This window comes from Vulpes lagopus, chromosome 10, assembly GCF_018345385.1.
Source record: "Vulpes lagopus strain Blue_001 chromosome 10, ASM1834538v1, whole genome shotgun sequence".
NCBI classification, from domain to species: Eukaryota; Metazoa; Chordata; class Mammalia; order Carnivora; family Canidae; genus Vulpes; species Vulpes lagopus.
The window spans coordinates 64,377,014-64,397,064 of NC_054833.1; the positions used below are offsets into that span (position 1 = coordinate 64,377,014).

Below are 20,051 nucleotides of genomic sequence, written 5' to 3' on the forward strand. Positions count from 1 at the left end.
CTCATGAGTAAATAAATAAAATTAAAAAAAAAAAAAGAAATACTCTATATCTTGAGCATGGCAGTGCATACACAATTATGTATCTTTTTCAGAACTCAGAAGTAACCATTTGCCTGAAATGTGTGAATTTTACTGTGTGCAAAACGACTGGATTTTCAGGGTACTTGGTTTTCCCTGGGGACCATATTGATGTAAATTGCAGATCATAAGATTTTGGAGTCACACCACCTGGGTTCAGAATCCAGCTTCTCTACCTGCTTTACCAGGCAGGAGCGTCATAGGAAAATGTTCTGTTCTCTTCTGTAAAATGGGGATAATGCCCTTACCCCGTGGGGTTAGATGAGAATGCAGCCCTTCTTCTAAAGCAGACAGTGAATGACAGTGAGGTCATCCCTGTGGTGGTTAGTGCTTTCTCAGCAACCATGTGCTCAGCATCTCTGGGTGTTGGGCTCCAGCTAAATGCTGGAATATGCCTGACATGACCCGAGTCCTGCCCTCATTACTGTCCTGTGGGGGAGGCGGAAAATAAACCAGTGAACAAGTAAATTGTAAAAGGTCACTCTAGGTGGCCGTCGATTGCACAAACAGATAATATAGAGCAATTGGTGGAGACCCCTAGAAAAAGAGAAGTACAAGGACGCTGCTCTTGAGGAAGTGGCATATGCGTTGAGGCCCAAAGGGTAAGGATGCAGGGCAGGGGAGCATCATCGGCAGAGGGAGCAGCAGGTGCACAGCCCAGGTGGTCAGGGTGTGCCTGACACAGTAACAGCGTAGAGTCCACCGTGGCCAGAACGAGCAGAGTGGTGTGGGGTGAGGTCAGAGGGACACCACAGTGAGAAGTCTAGCTTGAATCCTGTGTGCCATGGGAAGCCAGAAATGAGTCCAAAGTACAGGATCGGTGTGATGGCATTTATGATTTTGAAAGAACTCTTCAGAATGTACCACAGCATCACAAGAGTGAGCAGAGGCCTAGTACAGGTCCAGGGGAGTGAATGATGGCCTAGACCAGGATGGTCACAGTGGAAGTCAGGTTTGCCGTTTCTCATTCAGAACGCCGGCTGGCCACTACTGCCTGCAAGTTCACTTGAAATGTGCCTGCTTTTCAAAGCCTTTCCTCTCCTGTGGATCATGAGTCTCGCACAGATAAACTCTGCCAGTCCCGGCCTCCCTGCTTCTACTCCTCCCTTGCCTGTCTACCTGCCTTCTTGAGTGTTTTCTCTTGCACAACTTCTGTATGTCCCTTAAGGAATGTCTCCCTATCTGCATGTAACACCATGTTTCTTCAGTCCTGCAGCCTCTGTACCACAAAATTCATCAGGAGGTAGAGTAGCAAAGCAGATATGAGAACTGAACCCCCAGAGAAGTAGCAGCCCTGCTGTCCAGCCAAGTGCTCACAGCCACCACAGCAAAAATATGTGACTGGTCCAGTTGCCAGTTCCCAATGTGTAGACAGAAAGGAGTCGACCCTGCAGAGAAACAGACCTCTTCAGGAATCCCCATCTCTCTCCACAACTGGGAGCCATAAAGGCAGAATGGTCTGACTGCCCAGCCATCTAAATACAGACCTTCCTTTTGTCACTGCTTTCATTGAATTCAGTGATTCTTGAACTTTAGTGGACATTATTTCCTGGAATCAGACGTATGTAAACTTGCCTGCACTTTCTGGATCACTGCAGGGGATTTCATAGGATAATATTGAGTATAATGTATTTTCACCGTAGGGCTGACCTAAATAAAGGAAACAAACTGCAGCTCCATTGGGTTTCCAGACCTTGAAAATGCACTCCGTCCTGTGACATGTCTGATTTCCCACCTTATTGCTGCCTGCCTTTCTGTTTCTGAGCAGCCACTCTGGCCTCATCTGCATTATTTGCAGTGATGGAGAAAGTGGCATTGAATGCATTTAATAAGCAAGGAGTAGGAAAAAAATTACAGTTTTGGAGATAGCTAGTTACAATATACGCATGCCCCTTATATTTTAGGCAACAGAAACTTCCTACAATTTTGTTGTGAATCAGTGGTAAAAATCCTTACAACTAAAATACCATCTAATGAGAATAAAATCTGTGAAATTACATTATCCTTTGTTTCATTTTCCCAAGGAGAATACAGAGGACAGTCCTTTTAATTATCTTTTATTGCCTACATAAAATTCCAGTTCTGTATATCTAAGGTATCACTCACCATTAATAAAAGAAAGACTGTCTTCCTTATCAAGGGTTGGGAAAATACTGCTTTTCCTAGTGGATAGAAAGATGACTTTTTTTTTTTTTTTTAATATGAAGATGACTTGTTTAAATCCGTCCTAACTCTTGCAGACCCATGAGGACCAACTACTTACTCTGATTGTCTGTTCTAGACAACTGCTGTGGCCTTACAATAATTGCAGGTGGTTAATAGAAACATCCTTTTGCAGCTTCTGTTTACCAAATGTAATTCCTGTGGAAACATTTGACCCCGTGGCTTTCTGTGCTTTTTACTTCAGCCCTGGGGCCTTCGTGGCAGAATTATTCATCACGGTCTGTAATGGCTTGGGGGCCACTTGATGAATTGGAGCGCATTGTACCTCACATCACTTAGGAAGCATCCCAGATGCATGTGGCTAAATTCAGAGTCCTGGTGCATTTGGCTAAAGAGCTCTGGCATCTCCGTTTGCCTGACATACAGAAGACGTCTCCCGGGGACGTCTGCAGAGAATGGCTCCAGAGGGTCCGAGTGGCACGATTTTACCCTCTGGTATTGGTGCCTCACCACAGAGTTGATCCCTTATGAACTTGGAGCCCATTGCCTCTGTTCCCCTGGGGCTGAGTGTCAGCACAGCCGTGTCACAGCCTGTACCATCCACCACCCTGGTAGTCTGGGCATGTGGGCTGGTAAGGAACTCATCACAGGCAGATCAAGAAGCATTTGGGATCCCTGGGTGGCTCAGTGGTTTATGCCTGCCTTTGGCCCAGGGCGTGATCCTGGAGTCCTGGGATCGAGTCCCACATCAGGCTCCATGCATGGAGCCTGCTTCTCCCTCTGCCTATGTCTCTGCTTCTCTCTCTCTCTCTGTATCTCATGAATAAATAAATAAAATCTTTTTATTATTCATTTATGATAGTCACACACACAGAGAGAGAGAGAGGCAGAGACACAGGCAGAGGGAGAAGCAGGCTCCATGCACCGGGAGCCCGACGTGGGATTCGATCCCGGGTCTCCAGGATCGCGCCCTGGGCCAAAGGCAGGCACCAAACCGCTGCGCCACCCAGGGATCCCCTAAATAAATAAAATCTTAAAAAAAAAAATAAAGAAGCGTTGACACCTCCGAGGCTCCTGTTGCCCTGCCCTGTTGATGTCCTCACTAATAACTCCCTCCCATATCATGGGCATGCAGCGCCTTGGAACTCCTTCTCCCAACTGGAGCTCCCTGGCTATCGGCAACATCAGTCCCAATTGGATAAAATGGCCAATGTGAGGGATGCTCAAAAGTGGATGTTCATGGTAGTTCTTCCTAGATACTCCTCTGTTCTGCTTAGGCAGACCAGATATTTTTCCACTGCAGAAAATAGCTGCTGGAAGCTGACACCTGTTTTTGGCAGTTGTTGGGACCCCATTTCTGCCTGGGATCCTCAAGCTCAAAGACCTAGAGCCCAGCTTGCCTGAGGGCAGGTGTTAGGCTCACACTTTCCCTAGGGTCTCTCTTGTACCTGTTCCAACCCCACCACCCCAGTGGGGCCCTTCCTTCCAACTTCATATTCGGACAACTGGTCCTTCTGTGTAAGTCAGCTGCTGCATCTAATTTTTCTCTTCTTCTCCTTATTGCCAGACTTCTAGAAAAGGTGGCCTCCTGGGGCTGCGGTTACAGGCTAGCTTTTTCCCCTCACTGTCCACCTCCTCATTTTCCTCTCTCTGTGCCTTGACTCTTCTGATCCTACTTTCGCTTGCATGGACTCATCATCAAAATGGCAGCCTCGGCCTTAAGCCCTCAGGTGTCCCAGCTAAGGCATGTAGCCATGTTCCAAAGCCTTGTGAATGGAAATGGGATTGTCCAAGCTTGGGCCAGATACTTCATCCCTGGTCCAGTCCCCTGGGGCAAGGGGAAGGGGAAAGGGTAGAGATGAAGAGGGTCACACAAAGGACCTAAGGCTCCTCTTCCCAGGGCTCCTTCTGCTGAACTTGAGCTTGCTCGTGGCCAGATGTGTATCTCAAGGCTTCCTTCTGCTTTGTCACTTACTAGCTATGACCCACTCCCACCCCCAGGGGACACACTTCATGTCAAATTCTTTCCATGAAGATATTAGATTTAACATTTACTGAGTCTTGTATTTTGCCTCACATACAGAGAGGTACGTATCCTACCTCGCTATCCTGTGTTTGGCAGCTTTTCTGTAGGAACGTGCCCTGGTTCTCGTTCTGTCAAAGCCAGAACCTGTTTCAGGTTCTTTTTGCTTTCAGAGAAAACAGAGGGTTCCAGACACTTTTAATCCACCATCTTTACCTATTTTGAGATCCTTCAGACTTAAATTTCTAATGTATCCTAAACATATATATATTTTTAAGTAATAACCTTTTTTCCAGTCTGTCCTAACTAAAATGAATCATTTTGAAGAATGTCAAAGTCTGATGTTTCTTCCGTATATTTTAGAATTAAATAATTCCTTGGTCTAATTCAATTCGTTAAGAATTTATTGATTACCGATAATGTTACCAGCGCTGGCAATTCTGTTTTTATAAAGCTCACAAGGTTTATAATCAGGGTGAAAAAATTAGCCAGATGCATAAAACTCTTTGCAGACAGCCGAGGCTGCCATCAATATGCACTGAGTGAAATGAGAGAGTTGGATAAACAAGAAGTGCTCTGGGAGGTCAAGGAAAGGGGGTTCGGGTAAGGACAGCCTGGATAGCGAAAGCTTTGTGAACACAGGCCTGGTCCAGGCCTCCTTCCCTGTTATTTTGAAACGCATGTGTGTTTGGATTACCTCTCCTTGGATTATCCATTTTCCAGCTTGGTGATGCTGACAGGGAAATAATGCATGTCAACAGTCGTTTTTCCAACGTAATGGATCAGACAAGAGTGATCCACAACTGGTAAGCTGTAGGTGTGGGCCACAGGCAGGAGAGAGAGAGAAGCATAAGAGTGGATGAAAGGTTATTGAGACAGGACAAATTAAAACACTTGGGGTCGGGGTCAGCCAGTACCTGGTGTTTAAATAAATGACGAAGATGGAGTTTTCGAAGTGAAATGAATGGATTGTTTAGTTGGCATTTATTAACTTAAAGAATAGGGTTTAGCTTAAGCATTATAGGGATTCACAGGAGACATTTTTCAAATTTACTGAAGGTTTTACCAGTAAGCACTTAAGCAAATGTAAACATTTTGCAGGCTGCAGGGGAGCTGTGAATATTATTCATCACCTAGTCCCGCTGGTCCAGCAGACAAGTACCCAGACCAGGCTAATGCTCCACAGAGTTCCTAAGGGTTGTTATGATTAGTCTCTGGGTGTGTATATACTGCAAATGTAATAAGAACATAAACATTTTATAAGTATAGAAGTTTCTTTTTTTAGTGTTAACTAGTCATTTGAAGTGGCAGGAAGAACAAATTTGGTCTCAACTTAATAATAGCAGTGCTAAGGTAGAGAATTGTGTTCTGAAAAATCATTCAGCCTGACGAATCACGCAGGATGAAGAGTCAGCCAACAGGTTTTGTATGTAGCATCATGCTTAGCCACGGCAGTGGGTAAAAGAAGGGAGCACCGGTGTTTTCTGGAAGCAAACTCTCACGTCATAAGGAAGAAGAAAGCATTTACAATTAATCTGAAGCAGCAAGAGTTGTGAACATTTGTCATCAGCAGTCCTGAGGATGGGGGATTCCTTCGTTCCCATGTCCCATCTTACAACCAAAGAAATATTCAGATATTTTAAGAAATATAAATATGAAGAGTTAACTATCCTAGCCTAGTAAACCAGTCAATCACTTGTAGCCACTTGAGCAGCAAGTCATAGGGGCAGACATGTTTTATTAATCACCTGGAGTCAGTGAGTCTCACGTGCTATCACTTTATCTCTCTCTCTCAAGTAGGATGAGGTGAAAAGATGGGGCACAATGAAATGCTATTCCTGTTGACTGGTGGTCTGCAGGTGGTGGTCTGAAGGGGACGTTTGTTCTCATGCATTTTTTTTTTTAAGTTTTATTTATTCATGAGACAGAGAGAGAGAGAGGCAGAGACACAGACAGAGGGAGAAGCAGGTTCCCTGCGGGGAGCCCGATGCAGGACTCGATCCCAGGACCCCAGGATCACGACCTGAGCCAAAGGCAGATGCTCAGTCCCTGAACCACCCAGGAGCCCCTCGTGCATGGTTTGTAAAGGTTTGTCTCACCCAGCGTTTGGGGCACACCAGCCTTGGACACAGGAACAGAAAGCTGAATGGTACAGAGTGGAGGCACTAGTCCAGGTAGGATGTGGTGGGATGGGGGGGAGAGGCAGCAGCAGACCCGTCAGCAGAAGGGCTAAGGACTCTGTGACAGCCAAGGGTGTGCAGACCACCCGGGGGCTGCGGGTGAGGGGCAGGAAAGGGAGCAGGCCACCCTGGGAAAATGTTCTCGGAGGACTTGTTTTGATGTCAGGCTGAATCTCAGAGGCTGGGAAAGAAATGGCCACACAAGACTGAAGCAAGTACAGGAGGGGTCGACCCTAGGGCACCAGAGCTACCTCTGCTTCATAGTGGAGATCTTTCACCTGGACCACTCTGATGGCAAAACAGCAGCCAACAGGCCAAATCCTGAAGAGGCATTTTTTGTTTTGTTTTGGCCTGCTGTGCTCTTCTACTGCTGCCAGCATTTAAAAAGAGAACATTTTAACATCAAGCCCCAGGTTGCTGGGCTTTTTTTGTACATTCACACATGGTACCTGCCAGCCAGACCTGAGTACCAGTTCCCACCGTGCATCACTGCTGATGTTTTTTCAGGGAGACCCACTTGACTCCTTTCAAATCACCAGCCTGGTCCCTCTGGACGTCTCTGCGTTCTCAGACACTCCCCTAGACCCCTAGACTCCAGTAGGAGCCACCATTCCTGCAGGAGGTGGAGTCACCTGCGTACTCACCTTGGCCAGTGGGTAGCAGGTCTGTCCAGGTACTCTACAAAGCTGCAGGGATGGGTAGTGTTATTCCCTAGCCTCACTGTTTATAAATTGTGTTTTATTAAAGCTTTCTGAAGACTCATTCAAATTCATTGACCCCAACTTTATGGGGGTGGACAAAGCTGCTTTTTGATATAGAATCCGATAAATTAAAAAGGAAGAAGGTAAGAAACTTAAGCCATCTGGCTCAACCAGGGAAAAGGAAAAATATCAAGGTGTTACGGGAGCCCGGGGTAGTGGAGGAGTTCAGGAGTTCAAGAAATAGGCTGAGATGGGACCCCTGTACTAGGAACTGGGTTTCCATGGATGGGATCAGACTACAGGAATCGCTTCTCTCTGAAAATTCCAGTCTCTATACAAATAGTTTATCCTTAATTTAAACTGAATTGAGGTGGCGTAACTCAGGAGTCCCCATTAGCTTGATCCTGGAATTAGAAGGCGGCATCTCAGAGGTCAGCACTAAGGTTCATCAGCACTGCGCCGTCGCCCCCGCCCCCCCCCCCATCTTGCGTATCTCCCTCCTAGATTAGTAAGATTCTTTCCGTTGATTTTCAGAACTCAGCTCAGATCTGCTTTGTTTTCTTCCTGGGGGAACTAAAGCTTTTGTTAATAGAATGCCACAGCCCCACATTCCAAATACAGTCATGCCAGATATACTTGCTTATTCTTGAATTTCTCCTAAATGTGTTTAAGATTTATTTATTTATTTGAGAGAGAGAGAGTACATGCCAGAGTAGAGAGGCAGAGGGAGAGGAAGAGAGAATCTTCAGGCAGACTCCCCGCTGAGCACAGAGCCTGGCACAGTCTCAGACCCAGGACCCTGAGGTCATGACCTGAGCCGAAATCAAGAGTCAGATGCTCAGCCAACTGAGCCACCCAGGCTCCCTTAAATGCATTTTTAAATTTAATTTTTAGGCAGGTTACCATCGTTTTATATGTAACTGATAGCTTTTCCAAAGCTGCTATAATTAATTTTCTTTTAAACTATGTTTCGTGTCCACATTTTCTTCACTTGTTCCCTAAATTATGAATTCTCATCAGTCCTTGTATCTGTAAGCTAAAAGTCTTGTTCAAAAAGAAAAGGCTTCTGAGTAAGATTCTGGGGAGACGTTTTTAAAACAGTTATCTATAGAGACTTTTCCCCAAAAAACTCAGGTCTGAGCTCAAATGTGGGATTTATACAGGAAATTAAAGCTAAATTGGCTTGGGTTGATGAAGGCTTAGGGTTTTCTTTTGTTTTTTAAAGAAGGAGATTTTATTTTATAATTTAAAAACCATTTATTCTGGAAGAATGACCAAGAACTATTATAAGATTAATTTTTGTGTAAACCAATTACCTACAGAGCTGCTTACAATATAAAGCCTTCTTGATTTAATGTAACATTTCATAGACCTCTCCGACACACTACTTAAACAGAGAGACTACATCTCTCCAGTAAGTTATTTCAGTCATTTAAATTACATTTAAGTTCAATAAATAGTCATCAAATTAAAGCTTGCACATTTTTTTCTCTCATTTGTTCCCAGTTTCTACAGAAAATTCCACTTCGACTGAGCCACTAAGAATTGGTGTTTAGTAAACAAAGAAACATAGTATTTTAAAGGAAGAATAAATAATTCATAGAAATGTGTGGACAGATTCTCATCCCTCTAGTCTATTCTTTCTTTTCTGGAGTAGCCTTGGGCAGAAAAGGCAAAATGAGAAGACCACCCATGCCCCTGATGCTCAGTAGAAAGATATCTCCATTTCAATGTAATTCAGTTTTGGATATGAGTTTGGAAACAAATCATCATTCACCCCTCAGCATGAGCCCTGAACCTATTTGCCTGAGTGAATGAATATTAAAAAAAAAAAAAAAAAAAACATTTTTATTTCAATGGCTAGATTCATTTTCTACCGCCATCCTACCTCCCCCCGCCCCCATAGCGATGTTTTCCTTATTCATCCCTTTATTCCGTTTTACTAAAAACTGGAAAATGTGTACAATATCATCACACCCAATTCATCTGCCTTTCTGATCTTACCTGTGCAAGTTCACAAATCTCCTCTCCTTAATAAAGGCCATTACAGGGGCACCTGGGTGGTTCAGTGTGGTTGAGCATCTACCTTTGGCTTAGGGCATGGTCCTGGGATCGAGTCCTGCATCAGGCTCCCTGCATGGAGCCTGCTTCTCCCTCTGCCTGTGTCTCTGCTTCTCTGTCTGTGTCTCTCATGAATAAATAAATAAAGTCTTTTAAAAATAAATAAATAAACACCATTACAGCCAGTGCTGCAGATATACAAGAGCACCAACATTTGAAGAAAAATCGTTTTCCATGTGATCCATTTAGCTTTTCCTGGTGCTGCTTTATTTCATTTTTTTATTTTATTTTATTATTTTATTGTAATTTGATACAAGAAAGTTGAATTCCTAACTTAAAGTTATCCTTGAAAATAAAAATAGTTTTGCCATGCTAATTATTATGAGAAAATGCTGTGCAACCATCATACTTTTATACCCTGTACTTGATATTCGTGAGTATATATACATCTGTATTCATACTCTCATGCATGACTGTATGTCTTCATACGTTTGAAAAAAACTAATGAGTGGAAACAACTTATTGCGAGTTTATTATCCCTGCGTCCAATTCTACCTCCTTTCTATTTAGATGATGCTGTCTCATTTTGCCAGTTCTTCTAGCCGATTTTATAGTTTGAGAATTCATCATACTTGTGTTTGTTTAATGTCTATCTCCTTTTCAGACTAAACATTGCTGTCTGTTTTGTTCATTGCTGTATACTCACACTTAGTGTAGTGGCTAACTGTACAAGCCGCGAGAGAAATCCTAATAAATGAATGTGTGAACGCCGTGCACTCATTTAGTGAGCACTGTGCTAAGCGCTTTATTTATATTCCTGCATTTAATTCTTAACTCTGAAGTACCTCCCATTCTACAGATAAAGAAACGAAGACCAAGTTAAACGATTTGCTCAAGATCCTACAGTCAATGAGACAGAGTGCCTGCCTTGCCTTCCTTGTGGTCTTCTTACTGAGGCTTTTTGTGTAAGCCTCTTTGTCTTGAGCTCCAACCTTGCTGTCAAAAGAACCCTAAGACACCCCCCTATTTTATAGTTGAGGATACTAAGGATCGGAGAGATTAGATAATTTGCCCACTTTTACATAGCTAGTTCAAATCAGAACTTGAACTCAGACCCCCTGATTCCTGTCCACCATGCTTACTAGTTATTGCTGCTATATGGAAATCAGAGTATAATACTGCTAGTTAAAAGAGCATTAGCACATATTTAAAACATTTTGGGGGTCGCCTGGTTGGCTCAGTCAATTAAGCATCTGACTTCGGCTCAGGTCATGATCCCAGAGTCCTGGGATCAAGCCCCACATCTGGCTCCCCACTTAGCTGGAGAGTCTGCTTCTCTCTGCCCCTCCCCCTTGCTTGTGCGCATGTGCGCTCTCTCTCTCTCTCTCTCTCTCTCTCTCTCTCTCTTCTCTTTCTCTCTCTCTCTCTCTCTCAAATAAATAAAATCTTTTAAAACACATTTTTGGTATGAAAATGAGCCACAATAAGGAGGTAGTACAGCAAACCCCAGGAAACTAACTTGTCACCTAGAATCCACAAGATTATCAAGAATTGGACATACTTGTTTCATCTCACCCTTGTAACGGCCAAAACACTTGGCACCATGACTAGATTAAATAAAGGCAGTGGGAGCAGAGAGGTGGAAGTGTAAACATGCAGTTTGTCAGTGAGTTGACTACAGCTTCCCCTTGTTCTTTCCACTTGGAATATATCAAAAGACATATATCAAAAGACAGTGGGAAATGGGTGACCTACCCAGGCCAGCTGCAGCCAGCACCAGAGGTAGAGTGGAGATGGAGGTCTTCTGTGGGCTTATCCTCCATTGACTAGGCCAGATGTAGGCCAGATGGGCCCAGCACCACACCGGTAATGGCTTAGCACTGAGTCTCAGGCCTCGGCAGGCCCCTTGATCACCTGGATCCCTAACAAATCCTTAGGTGATGTTGATGCTATGGGTCTGGGGACCACAGCTCACCAGGGAGAGTTCCAACTTGGCCCAGGGAATCCCAAGGAAGCCTGCTTGGCCTTCTAGTTTCGCTTCTAGAAGTCAGACCTCAGAGCAGCACTTGAAATGGAGGCAATCTGCTAAGGAATTTAGATGATAAAAGGAGCAAAATGACTAATGGGGAAAAAATGTTTAAGAGAAAAATTTATTTTTTTAAGATTTTATTTATTTATTCATGAGAGAGAGGGATGGTGGGGAGAGGCAGAGACACAGGCAGAGGGAAGCAGGCTCCATTCAGGAAGCCTGACTCGATCCCGGGTTTCCAGGATCACGCCCTGGGCTGAAGGGGGCGCTAAACCACTGAGCAACCAGGGCTGCCCAAGAGAAAAATTTAAAGAAAATTTTAAATAATAAATGATAAAAAGGGAAGTAATTCTGGGTATGTATATGTGTATATGTGTGTCTCCAGGTTTGGGATACTTTCAAGACCCATCCAGAAGTGGGAGAGAGCAGGTCCATTTTTTGATCAAGGGCTGGGCACTAGGAATATTGAGTAGTTGACAAAAAATAAGAAGTCAGTCTTCGACAAAATTACCCTTCAAGTCTTTGAAATGTAGCCCAGACTTTTATGTGTAAGGCAGAAAGTCATAGTTGTGTTTAATGGAGATGAGAAATAAACACACTGGACTAATCTTTTTCTGCATCTGAAATGGATCTCTGATAAAAATGGCTAAATCTGGGGCGCCTGGCTCAGGGGTTAAGCATCTGACTCTTGATTTCGGCCCAGGTCATAATCTCAGGGTTGTGAACTCAAGCGGTGCATCAGGCTCCACGCTCAGCAGAGTCTGCTTCTCCCTCTCTCAAATAAATAAATCTTAAAAAAAAAAAAAAAGAAAGAAAGAATTTCTTTATTAAACCTGCTAAATTTAAGCAGCTTCATTATCACCATGATTGGTAAAGATTCCATGGTAAATCAAACTTTAAGAAATAGCCCAGAGGTCACTTGGGACACACTCATCTTTATCCCAGAACCATCATCTTGCTGGTGCTTTGCCTGCTTGCAGGGATGGTGCGGCTCACCTGTTTTTCCTCGAAAATGCCTAATGTGACTTCTTTTGGGAGTTGAGCAAACTAACGCTTATCTGTCTTTGCTGGTCCTCAGGGCAGGCAGAGAGGGGTCCTTGTGAAAAGCACCTCTGATCATTTTGTTCCTCTATTGAGAAAACAAAACTTTCTTAACCCTGCATGTGCCCAGAGGCAATGTCAGAGAGATGTGTCAGCATCACCTTGTGGGGGGGGCTCCTCTGACACCTCCCACTCACCCTCATGCTGCCCCCACTGCCTGGAACACCACCCCCCTCCATCTTTTAGCACCCCCCCCCCCCCGCCTCAGCACTTCTTGCTAGAATCCTTCCCTGCCCGTCCCCAATACCCACACACTGTCCATAAGTGGTCCCAGAGTGCCCGCCTGTTTAACTGTCTCTCTTCAGGCTATGTCTGTTTTGCTCTTCACATTATATTCTAAGTCTGTTTGCATTTTTTTTTTTTTGCATTTTTTTTTTTTAATACAGTGTTCATCTCAGGAAATGCAATAGGAAGTTTAGGCTATTTTTACAGTGGGGTAAACCAAAGGGGCTAAACCCCAGCTGAAGGCAGCCTAAAGACTTCAGTGGACCCAAGAAATCAGAGAAATGAGGAAGTCTTACTATAGCAGGGTGCCCCCACATACCAGTGGTATTAAATGAATGAGCCAACAAATGAGTCCTGGTGCAAATCTGGTTTCCAGCTACTGGTATAGTTGACCCATGGACAACATGGGTTTGAACTGTGGAGGTCCACATACATGTAGTTTTTTTTTCAATACATCCAGGAGAAAATTTTTTGAGATTCGTGATAATTTGAAAAAGATGAACTGCACAGCGTAGAAGTTTCAAAAAATTTAAAAATACAAATACGTACACATAAGTTAATACTAGTCTACCTTGTCACATGCTAATGTATACACAAATCTATTATCAAATCTTAAAATTTATCAAAACTCACACATGCATTTACAGACTGCACATGGTGCCATTTGAGTGGAGAGAAAGATAAACAAATGTAAAAGATGCTATATCAAGTCATAACGGCATAAAACCAACTGCTGTAATAATTTTGTAACCACCTCTAATGTTGCTTTGTTCTAATGTTCTAATGTTGCTCAAGTGTTGGGGAGCATCCACTTAAGTTGCTGTGTGTCATGCTAATCATCTCTGCATGAGCAGTTCATCTCTCCAGTAAATTGCATATCACAGTAAAAAGGATCTCTTGCAGTTCTCACTATCAGTAGTTAAGTTTGGAGAGAGTCTGGGCAGCCCGGTAGCTCAGAGGTTTAGTGCCGCCTTTGGCCCGGGGTGTGATCCTGGAGGCCCCGGATCGAGTCCCATGTCGGGCTCCCTGCATGGAGCCTGCTTCTTCCTCTGCCTGTGTCTCTGTGTATTTCTCTCTGTATGTCTCTCATGAATAAATAAATAAAATCTTTAAAAAAAAAAAAAAAGTTTGGAGAGAGTCAAAAGTTACATGTGGATTTTCTCTTTATTTTTAGAGAGTGTGTGAGTGGCAGTTCTGGGGGAGGGGGAACAGAGAGAGAGAGAATTTTAAGTAATCTCCACCTCAGCTTGGAGCCTAATTCAGGGCTCAGTCTCACAACCCTGAGATCAAGACCTGAGCCAAAATCAAGAGTTAGAGGTTTAAGTGACTGAGCCACCCAGGTGCCCCTGGATTTTCAGTTGTACACTGGGGTCAGCACCCGTTTTCCCCTCGTCGTCCAAAGGTCATCTGAGTCTTGGTTTCTCATCTGTGAAATGGGAATATCCTATCTGAACAAACATGTTTTACTTTGTTAGCTTTTGTTTTGTTTTTAACACCATATGCAGTGTTGGTACAGTTTCCAGAAATAGGCTTTCTCATGTACTGCTGGTGGGGTATAAACTGGCAGTACCAGTCAGATCCCTAAAAATGTGCCTGTCATCTGACTTAGCTATCTCATGTCTGGGAATTAATCCTCAGAATTTATCCTAATCAGAACTATAAACAATAGTCTGTCTATAAGATATCTGTGCCCATGTTATTTTTTAATTTCAAAAAGGGAAAAATATGACGTGTCCAGAAGGGGTATGTTGACTGAATTAATTGTGGTATATCCACAGGGTAGGCCACTACATGGCTATTGATGATGATACAGAAGAATTCTGAGTGGCACAGGGAAATTATTAAGAATATATTAAAATATGGGCGGGGGGGGGGGGAATGGGTGACGGGCACTGAGGGGGACACTTGATGGGATGAGCACTGGGTGTTATTCTGTATGTTGGTAAATTGAACACCAATAAAAAATAAATTTACTTAAAAAAAAAGAATATATTAAAATATAAGTGGGATGCCTGGGTGGCTCAGTGGTTGAGTGTTTGCCTTTGCCTCAGGTCATGACCCCAGAGTCTTGGGATCTAGTCCCGCATCGGGCTCCCTGCAGCAAACCTACTTCTCCCTCTGCCTGTGTCTCTGCCACTCTCTTTGTGTCTTTCATGAATAAATAAAATATTTAAATATATATGCATATATATAAAGTAAGTAACAAAGCCACAGTTCAGTATGTTCTGTTATTTTTTAAATAGATGTATCATTGAAAAAAAGGTGAAGAATATATAAACCAGTGTGTTTCACTGACTAATTTAGAATTTACTTGTAATCTTCTGTAGTTCCAAATTTTCTGAAAAGAACATATATTACTTCTATAGTAGATGTTTTAGGAAAATGAAAGCACCACAGGAAAATAAACTTCACAGAGTCTGCAGTTGGAGAACCTTTGCCCATAATGTGAGAAAACCGTGAAATTCACCGATTTGGGTCTCCTTGTACCAGGAGGGAAGTGTGTCCCTGCAGCCTGTAGGTGCCGGGGATGGTTGGGGCTACCTGGGTAAATAGCCTCATTTTTGCTTCTGTAGCTTGTCAGTCTCCCCACTTTCCATCCGTGCCCCTGAGCACACAGATTGAAACACCAAAATTAAGCCTCATGATTTTCTGGGATGCCTACAAGGGTCAGAAACTAAACTTCCATGTGAAATTGCCTATCTCAATAAATTAGAATCATGTGTGCTTTTCTAAAAGGGCTTTTTTCATAACACTAATACCTTTGAATCCAACTGGCTTCCACAGACCTAGGAGAAAGAGCGAACAACCTTCTTCTTCTTCTTCTTCTTCCTTCTTCCTTCTTCCTTCTTCCTTCTTCCTTCTTCCTTCTTCCTTCTTCTTCCTTCTTCTTCCTTCTTCTTCTTTTTTTTTTTTACACAAGGTCCAATTCAGGAAAAATAAAAATGTTTATGAGCCACATTTTTCTCCCACCCAAAATAAAACTCGCTTTTTACAGTCGCATAGGAAAAAAAAACAAAACAAAACTCCGTTCTTATAGGCTATAAACCACCCTATTGCAAGAAAGACAACAGTTGTAACATTTTCACTGCTATTTTGGCCATACGTGAGACATAACAGCACAGAGCCATCTTCCTGAGTTTCCATCTGGAAAGCAGGGCCAGTTAGTGTGGTCATGGGCTCCCTCCGGCAGGAGCAGGGGCCCTGGTGGGATGGTCAGGATGGGACCCTGGAAGGACAGGCAGGATGAAAGTTGGAGGGGGGGCCGAGTGACTGCCATGGAAGCTGGGGACACTATGATCCAGAGGAGGTAGATTGCCAGGAGACGGGGTGGAAACTCAACCATCAGTGGGAAGCTCTGTTCTTTGTCACAAGCACCCTCTCCATCAAACCCCCACTGTCTGCTGGGTTCCATCTTCAGGGGTGGTGGTCACAGGATCTGATCTGATCGAATGGAAGCACGAAGCCCCATGCAGTTCCCTCAGAGGCGGAATTAGGGCCTCCATAGGGAGAAGGCAGGCTCCAGAGACTTCCTCGGGTTTCTTTTGCTTGCTTTTTTTTTTCCGCCCCAAAGATTTAATTTATTTATTCATGAGACAGAGAGAGGCAGAGAGACATAGGCAGAGGGAGACACAGGCTTCCTCTGGGGACTCAAACGCCCTGAATTGAAGCCAGACACTCAACCACTGAGCCACTCAAGTGCCTCCTTGGGTTTCTTAAGAAAGGATAAATAGGGGCACCTGGGTGGCTCAGTTGGTTAAGTATCTGACTTGATTGCAGTTCAGGTCTTGATCTCAGGGTCATGATATTGAGCCCCACGTCGGGTTCTACGGTGTTGATTATGGAACCTACTTTAAAATAAATAAACATACATATAATCAGGAACTTATAGATCCGATTTATCTACACTCTCAAAAAGCCTTTCACAGGGTTCCACACAAAGTCCACCTTAAAAAGTGGGCTCTAGGGGTACCTGGGTGGCTCAGTAGTTGAGCATCTGCCTTTGACTCAGATCATGATCCTGGGGTCCTGGGATCAAGTCCAGCATTGGGCTCCCCATAGGGAGCCTGCTTCTCTCTCTGCCTGTGTCTCTACCTCTCTCTCTGTGTCTCTCATGAATAAATAAATAAAATCTTAAAAAAAAAAAAAAAGTGGGCTCTGATGAGAATCAGCCTTAGAATCATCACTGCTAGTAGAGAGTTGTGTTTGAATGCTGTCACTGCATGTACAACATCATGTGACTCCTCTTGAAATCCCATGTCTCTGAAACAAGCAGTGTCTTGGAAACGCAGCTGGAAGTGTGCCGTCACTGCGGAGTGGCCCCCTGGTGTTTCGCTGCTGGCACCGCGCTGGCCCCACACTGAGCCTGTAATTTATTACAGATAGATATACTTAGATACACTATCGTTATCCATTACTGCTAATTGGGTGGTGGTTTTAAATAAAGTGTAAATACAGGGGCAGAAGGGCTTCCCTGAATGAAGTCCCCAGTTTCTGCCCAAATGTGACAGTATTGTTTTAGCTGTCACCTCTCTCACACTAACCATAGAACAGAGCCCCGTGCCAAGCAGGTCTGCCATCTACCTCCCTTCAGCCTGTGGCAAAGCGCAGTCAAGCACAAGTACAGATGAGCACAGGGATGCCCAGCATCCCACAGCCAGGTAGGGGGCAGGACCGGGTACGAATCCAGGGCACTCTAGCCTCTTGACTCTGTACCTTCGTTCCCAGCTGGCAGATGCAAGAAGATGCCACGTTGCAGGGAAGAAGACGAACCAGCATGGTCACTTCAGCATATGATAGGCGGGTGGTTCACTCCCCCAGCTCTCCCAGTGTGCATCGTGGTTACCTGGACTTGAAAGTGATTGCTCTGTATTTGCTGATTTTTTTTTTCAGCCCGTTGCTAGCTGTGTCCTTTGCCACTTGCTGTGCTGTTCCAGGAGTTGCCCTCCTGACCTGGGGGGTGAACCCCCTCACGGGAGCCCTGGGGGTCTTCAACATTTTCCTGTACACCTGTTGCTACACCCCGTTGAAGAGGATCAGCATTGCCAACACGTGGGTGGGTGCCGTTGTCGGGGCTGTCCCACCTGTCATGGGCTGGACAGCGGCCACCGGCAGCCTTGATGCTGGTGAGTATGTCGCCTGTGAAGTGTCCGCTTTCGTCCGCAGGCCTATGGCCGGGTTGGTGCCAGAGCCAAGCACGCTGTGCTGCTCTCAGCCTGCAAGCACCAGCACGTGCTAGTCAGAGGCATTTCCTTCCGGGAACCATAGCACATGCTGTTAGGTTCCATTTGATTCTGCACTAATTCTTCTGGCAAATGTGCTGGTGCGGCAGCCTGAAATACCGTGAATGCAGAGCCGAAGGGAAACCGTGTCATCTGGCTTCCAGGCGAGCGTGTGCTTTCCGGGGCAGGGGCTAATCTAGGGGAACAACAAAGAAAAACTGGCTGAACAGGTAGAATGAAAAGCAAGTACCTAAAAATCATGAATCAAGTCGGGGCTGCTGATTCCTTTGGGGTGTCTCGCGTTGTGGAGAAGGCGTCCAGGACAAGGCATCCAGCTCTCCTCTCAAAGCTCAGGCTCCCTCGTCGGCAGCCCCCAGCATTAGGTCTTCCCTCCCAGCCCCTTTTGAAGGAGCAAAGTCTTTTCATTAGTTTCTAATTTATTTTTATATGATTTGCTTAAATTGTTCATGGTGTCTACAATAAAACCATTGAAACCCATCTACTTTTTGGTGGGGATGTACAGCGAAATTTGTGGGGTGAAAATAGCTCATTTTTACCATCTGTAAGGGAAGCTTCACAGTCTAATTAGCCAAGTAATTAGTGTTTTTGACCAACACTTAGGAAGGAAGTGGTGAGGTTTCCTGCAATATATGTAAGTACATATTTTTCACATGAGAGATCAAAAGGCAGTTGACCATAAACCAGAGTGCCGTGAGCCACATTTCTGAAACTTTTCATAAAAGCCCTTACACTCTGACTTGGCAAGCTTACAAAGGCGATTACACCTTTAGCATGATCGTCTCTTAGAATGGTTTTAATATCCTGTAAATGTTGGAGTTTCATGAATCTACAGATAAAATAATCTAGACCCATGCTCATTGGCTCAGTGATTAAACCCCAAGCCAGAATCTTGTCCATGTGGGAGCAATGACAGCACCTTGGTAAAGAGCGAGTGCTCTGGAGCCCGGGTGCCCAGCTTTGGAGGCCAGCTCCACCTGGTTAGAATGTGCTAGACCTCTTTACGCTACTGTCTCCTTATCTCCCACAAGGTCCCTTCTTATGGAGCTGTCATGAGGATTCAGTGAATTATTATTGTATTCCTCATTTGTACAGTAGGTGGGTTCATGCAGATCAAGAAAGATCGTGAGATCTTACTGGTTTGCAAACTCTGAGCAATTTGTAATTGTTACCTGGCTATTGGTCTGCAGACTGTGAGCTCCCTTCAGGCTTGGTGGGGAAGACCGCCTGGTCCTTAGTGATGGCTCTCTTGGGCGAGGGTAGAGAAGGTGGGAAGCACGGGATTGACATCCCTAGACTAGATGGTGTCTGAATGTGCCCCCTCGTTTGCAATTTATAGTTAAGGATCACACCTGCATACCACCAAATTCCTGGTCAGATTCCTCCCTGAAGCCCCAATCCTGACTTGATCCAAACTTCTGTCTCCCCTAGCCCCAGTAAAACCTACCTTTCCCCTTCTGAACCTCTCCAGACCTTTCTAATGATTGCCCAGACATCCGAGGTGGGGCCCCTATCTGCAGTGATGTGGTGCTCCAAGTCACATGCCTATCTGACGGACACAGCCCCCCACACCCTGCTGGGAGTGCTAGAACCTATGCAGGTTCCTCAGACCCAGAGTCCAGGAGCAAGGCCCCCAAACTACCATTTCTTTCTAGGAACTCCCAGAGTCACCGTTGGGACCAATATTACAGCCCCAGAGACCAGTATCACTGGAGATAGGTGGGGGCAGTCCAGTTCAGAGCCGTACAGAACTTGGACCCCTCTCCTCTGTTTGTCACCCAGTTTCTTGCTGAGGGCTAGAGGCCTTCATTGTATACCCGGGAGGTTCACTCGAGAGGATTTTGAGCCTCGGCGCGTGTTGGCTAGAATTGCATCCCCAGAGGCCAGAGAAAGAAAGAACTTTACAAAAATCTTCCCACTTAGGAGTACACACTCAGGCAGGAGTTCTTACACATTCAGAGAGTTTGGCTAAACTGCTAATAGTCATATGTAAAATAAAAAATAATAATAATTTGGTGTATAGTCTTTCTGTAATCCAAATTCAGTCATTTGTATACAGATTCATTAGTGGTAGCCCAGGGCCAGACTATACTTTGTTTTAGGTTGCAGGGTAAAAATGCATGTTTATCTTGAAAAATGAGACCCCGTCACCCACCTGAACTGACCCTGGCATAAAGCAGAGCAGTCTGAAACAGATTGATGTCACCACAGAGAGAAGTTCTCTGGCAGGTGACTTGGAATACATCCTTTTTC

At 44.6% G+C, this 20,051-nt stretch overlaps 1 protein-coding gene across 2 annotated transcripts in view; it reads left to right on the plus strand.

Moving 5' to 3' along the window:
- Nucleotides 1–20,051, plus strand: part of LOC121499775 (protoheme IX farnesyltransferase, mitochondrial) — a 127,881-nt gene that overhangs the window by 95,385 nt on the left and 12,445 nt on the right. For both annotated transcript variants that reach the window (XM_041770892.1, XM_041770891.1), the window contains exon 6: nucleotides 17,452–17,684. In XM_041770892.1, the coding sequence (XP_041626826.1) occupies nucleotides 17,452–17,684 (233 nt within the window). The remainder of the gene's footprint in view (nucleotides 1–17,451; nucleotides 17,685–20,051) is intronic.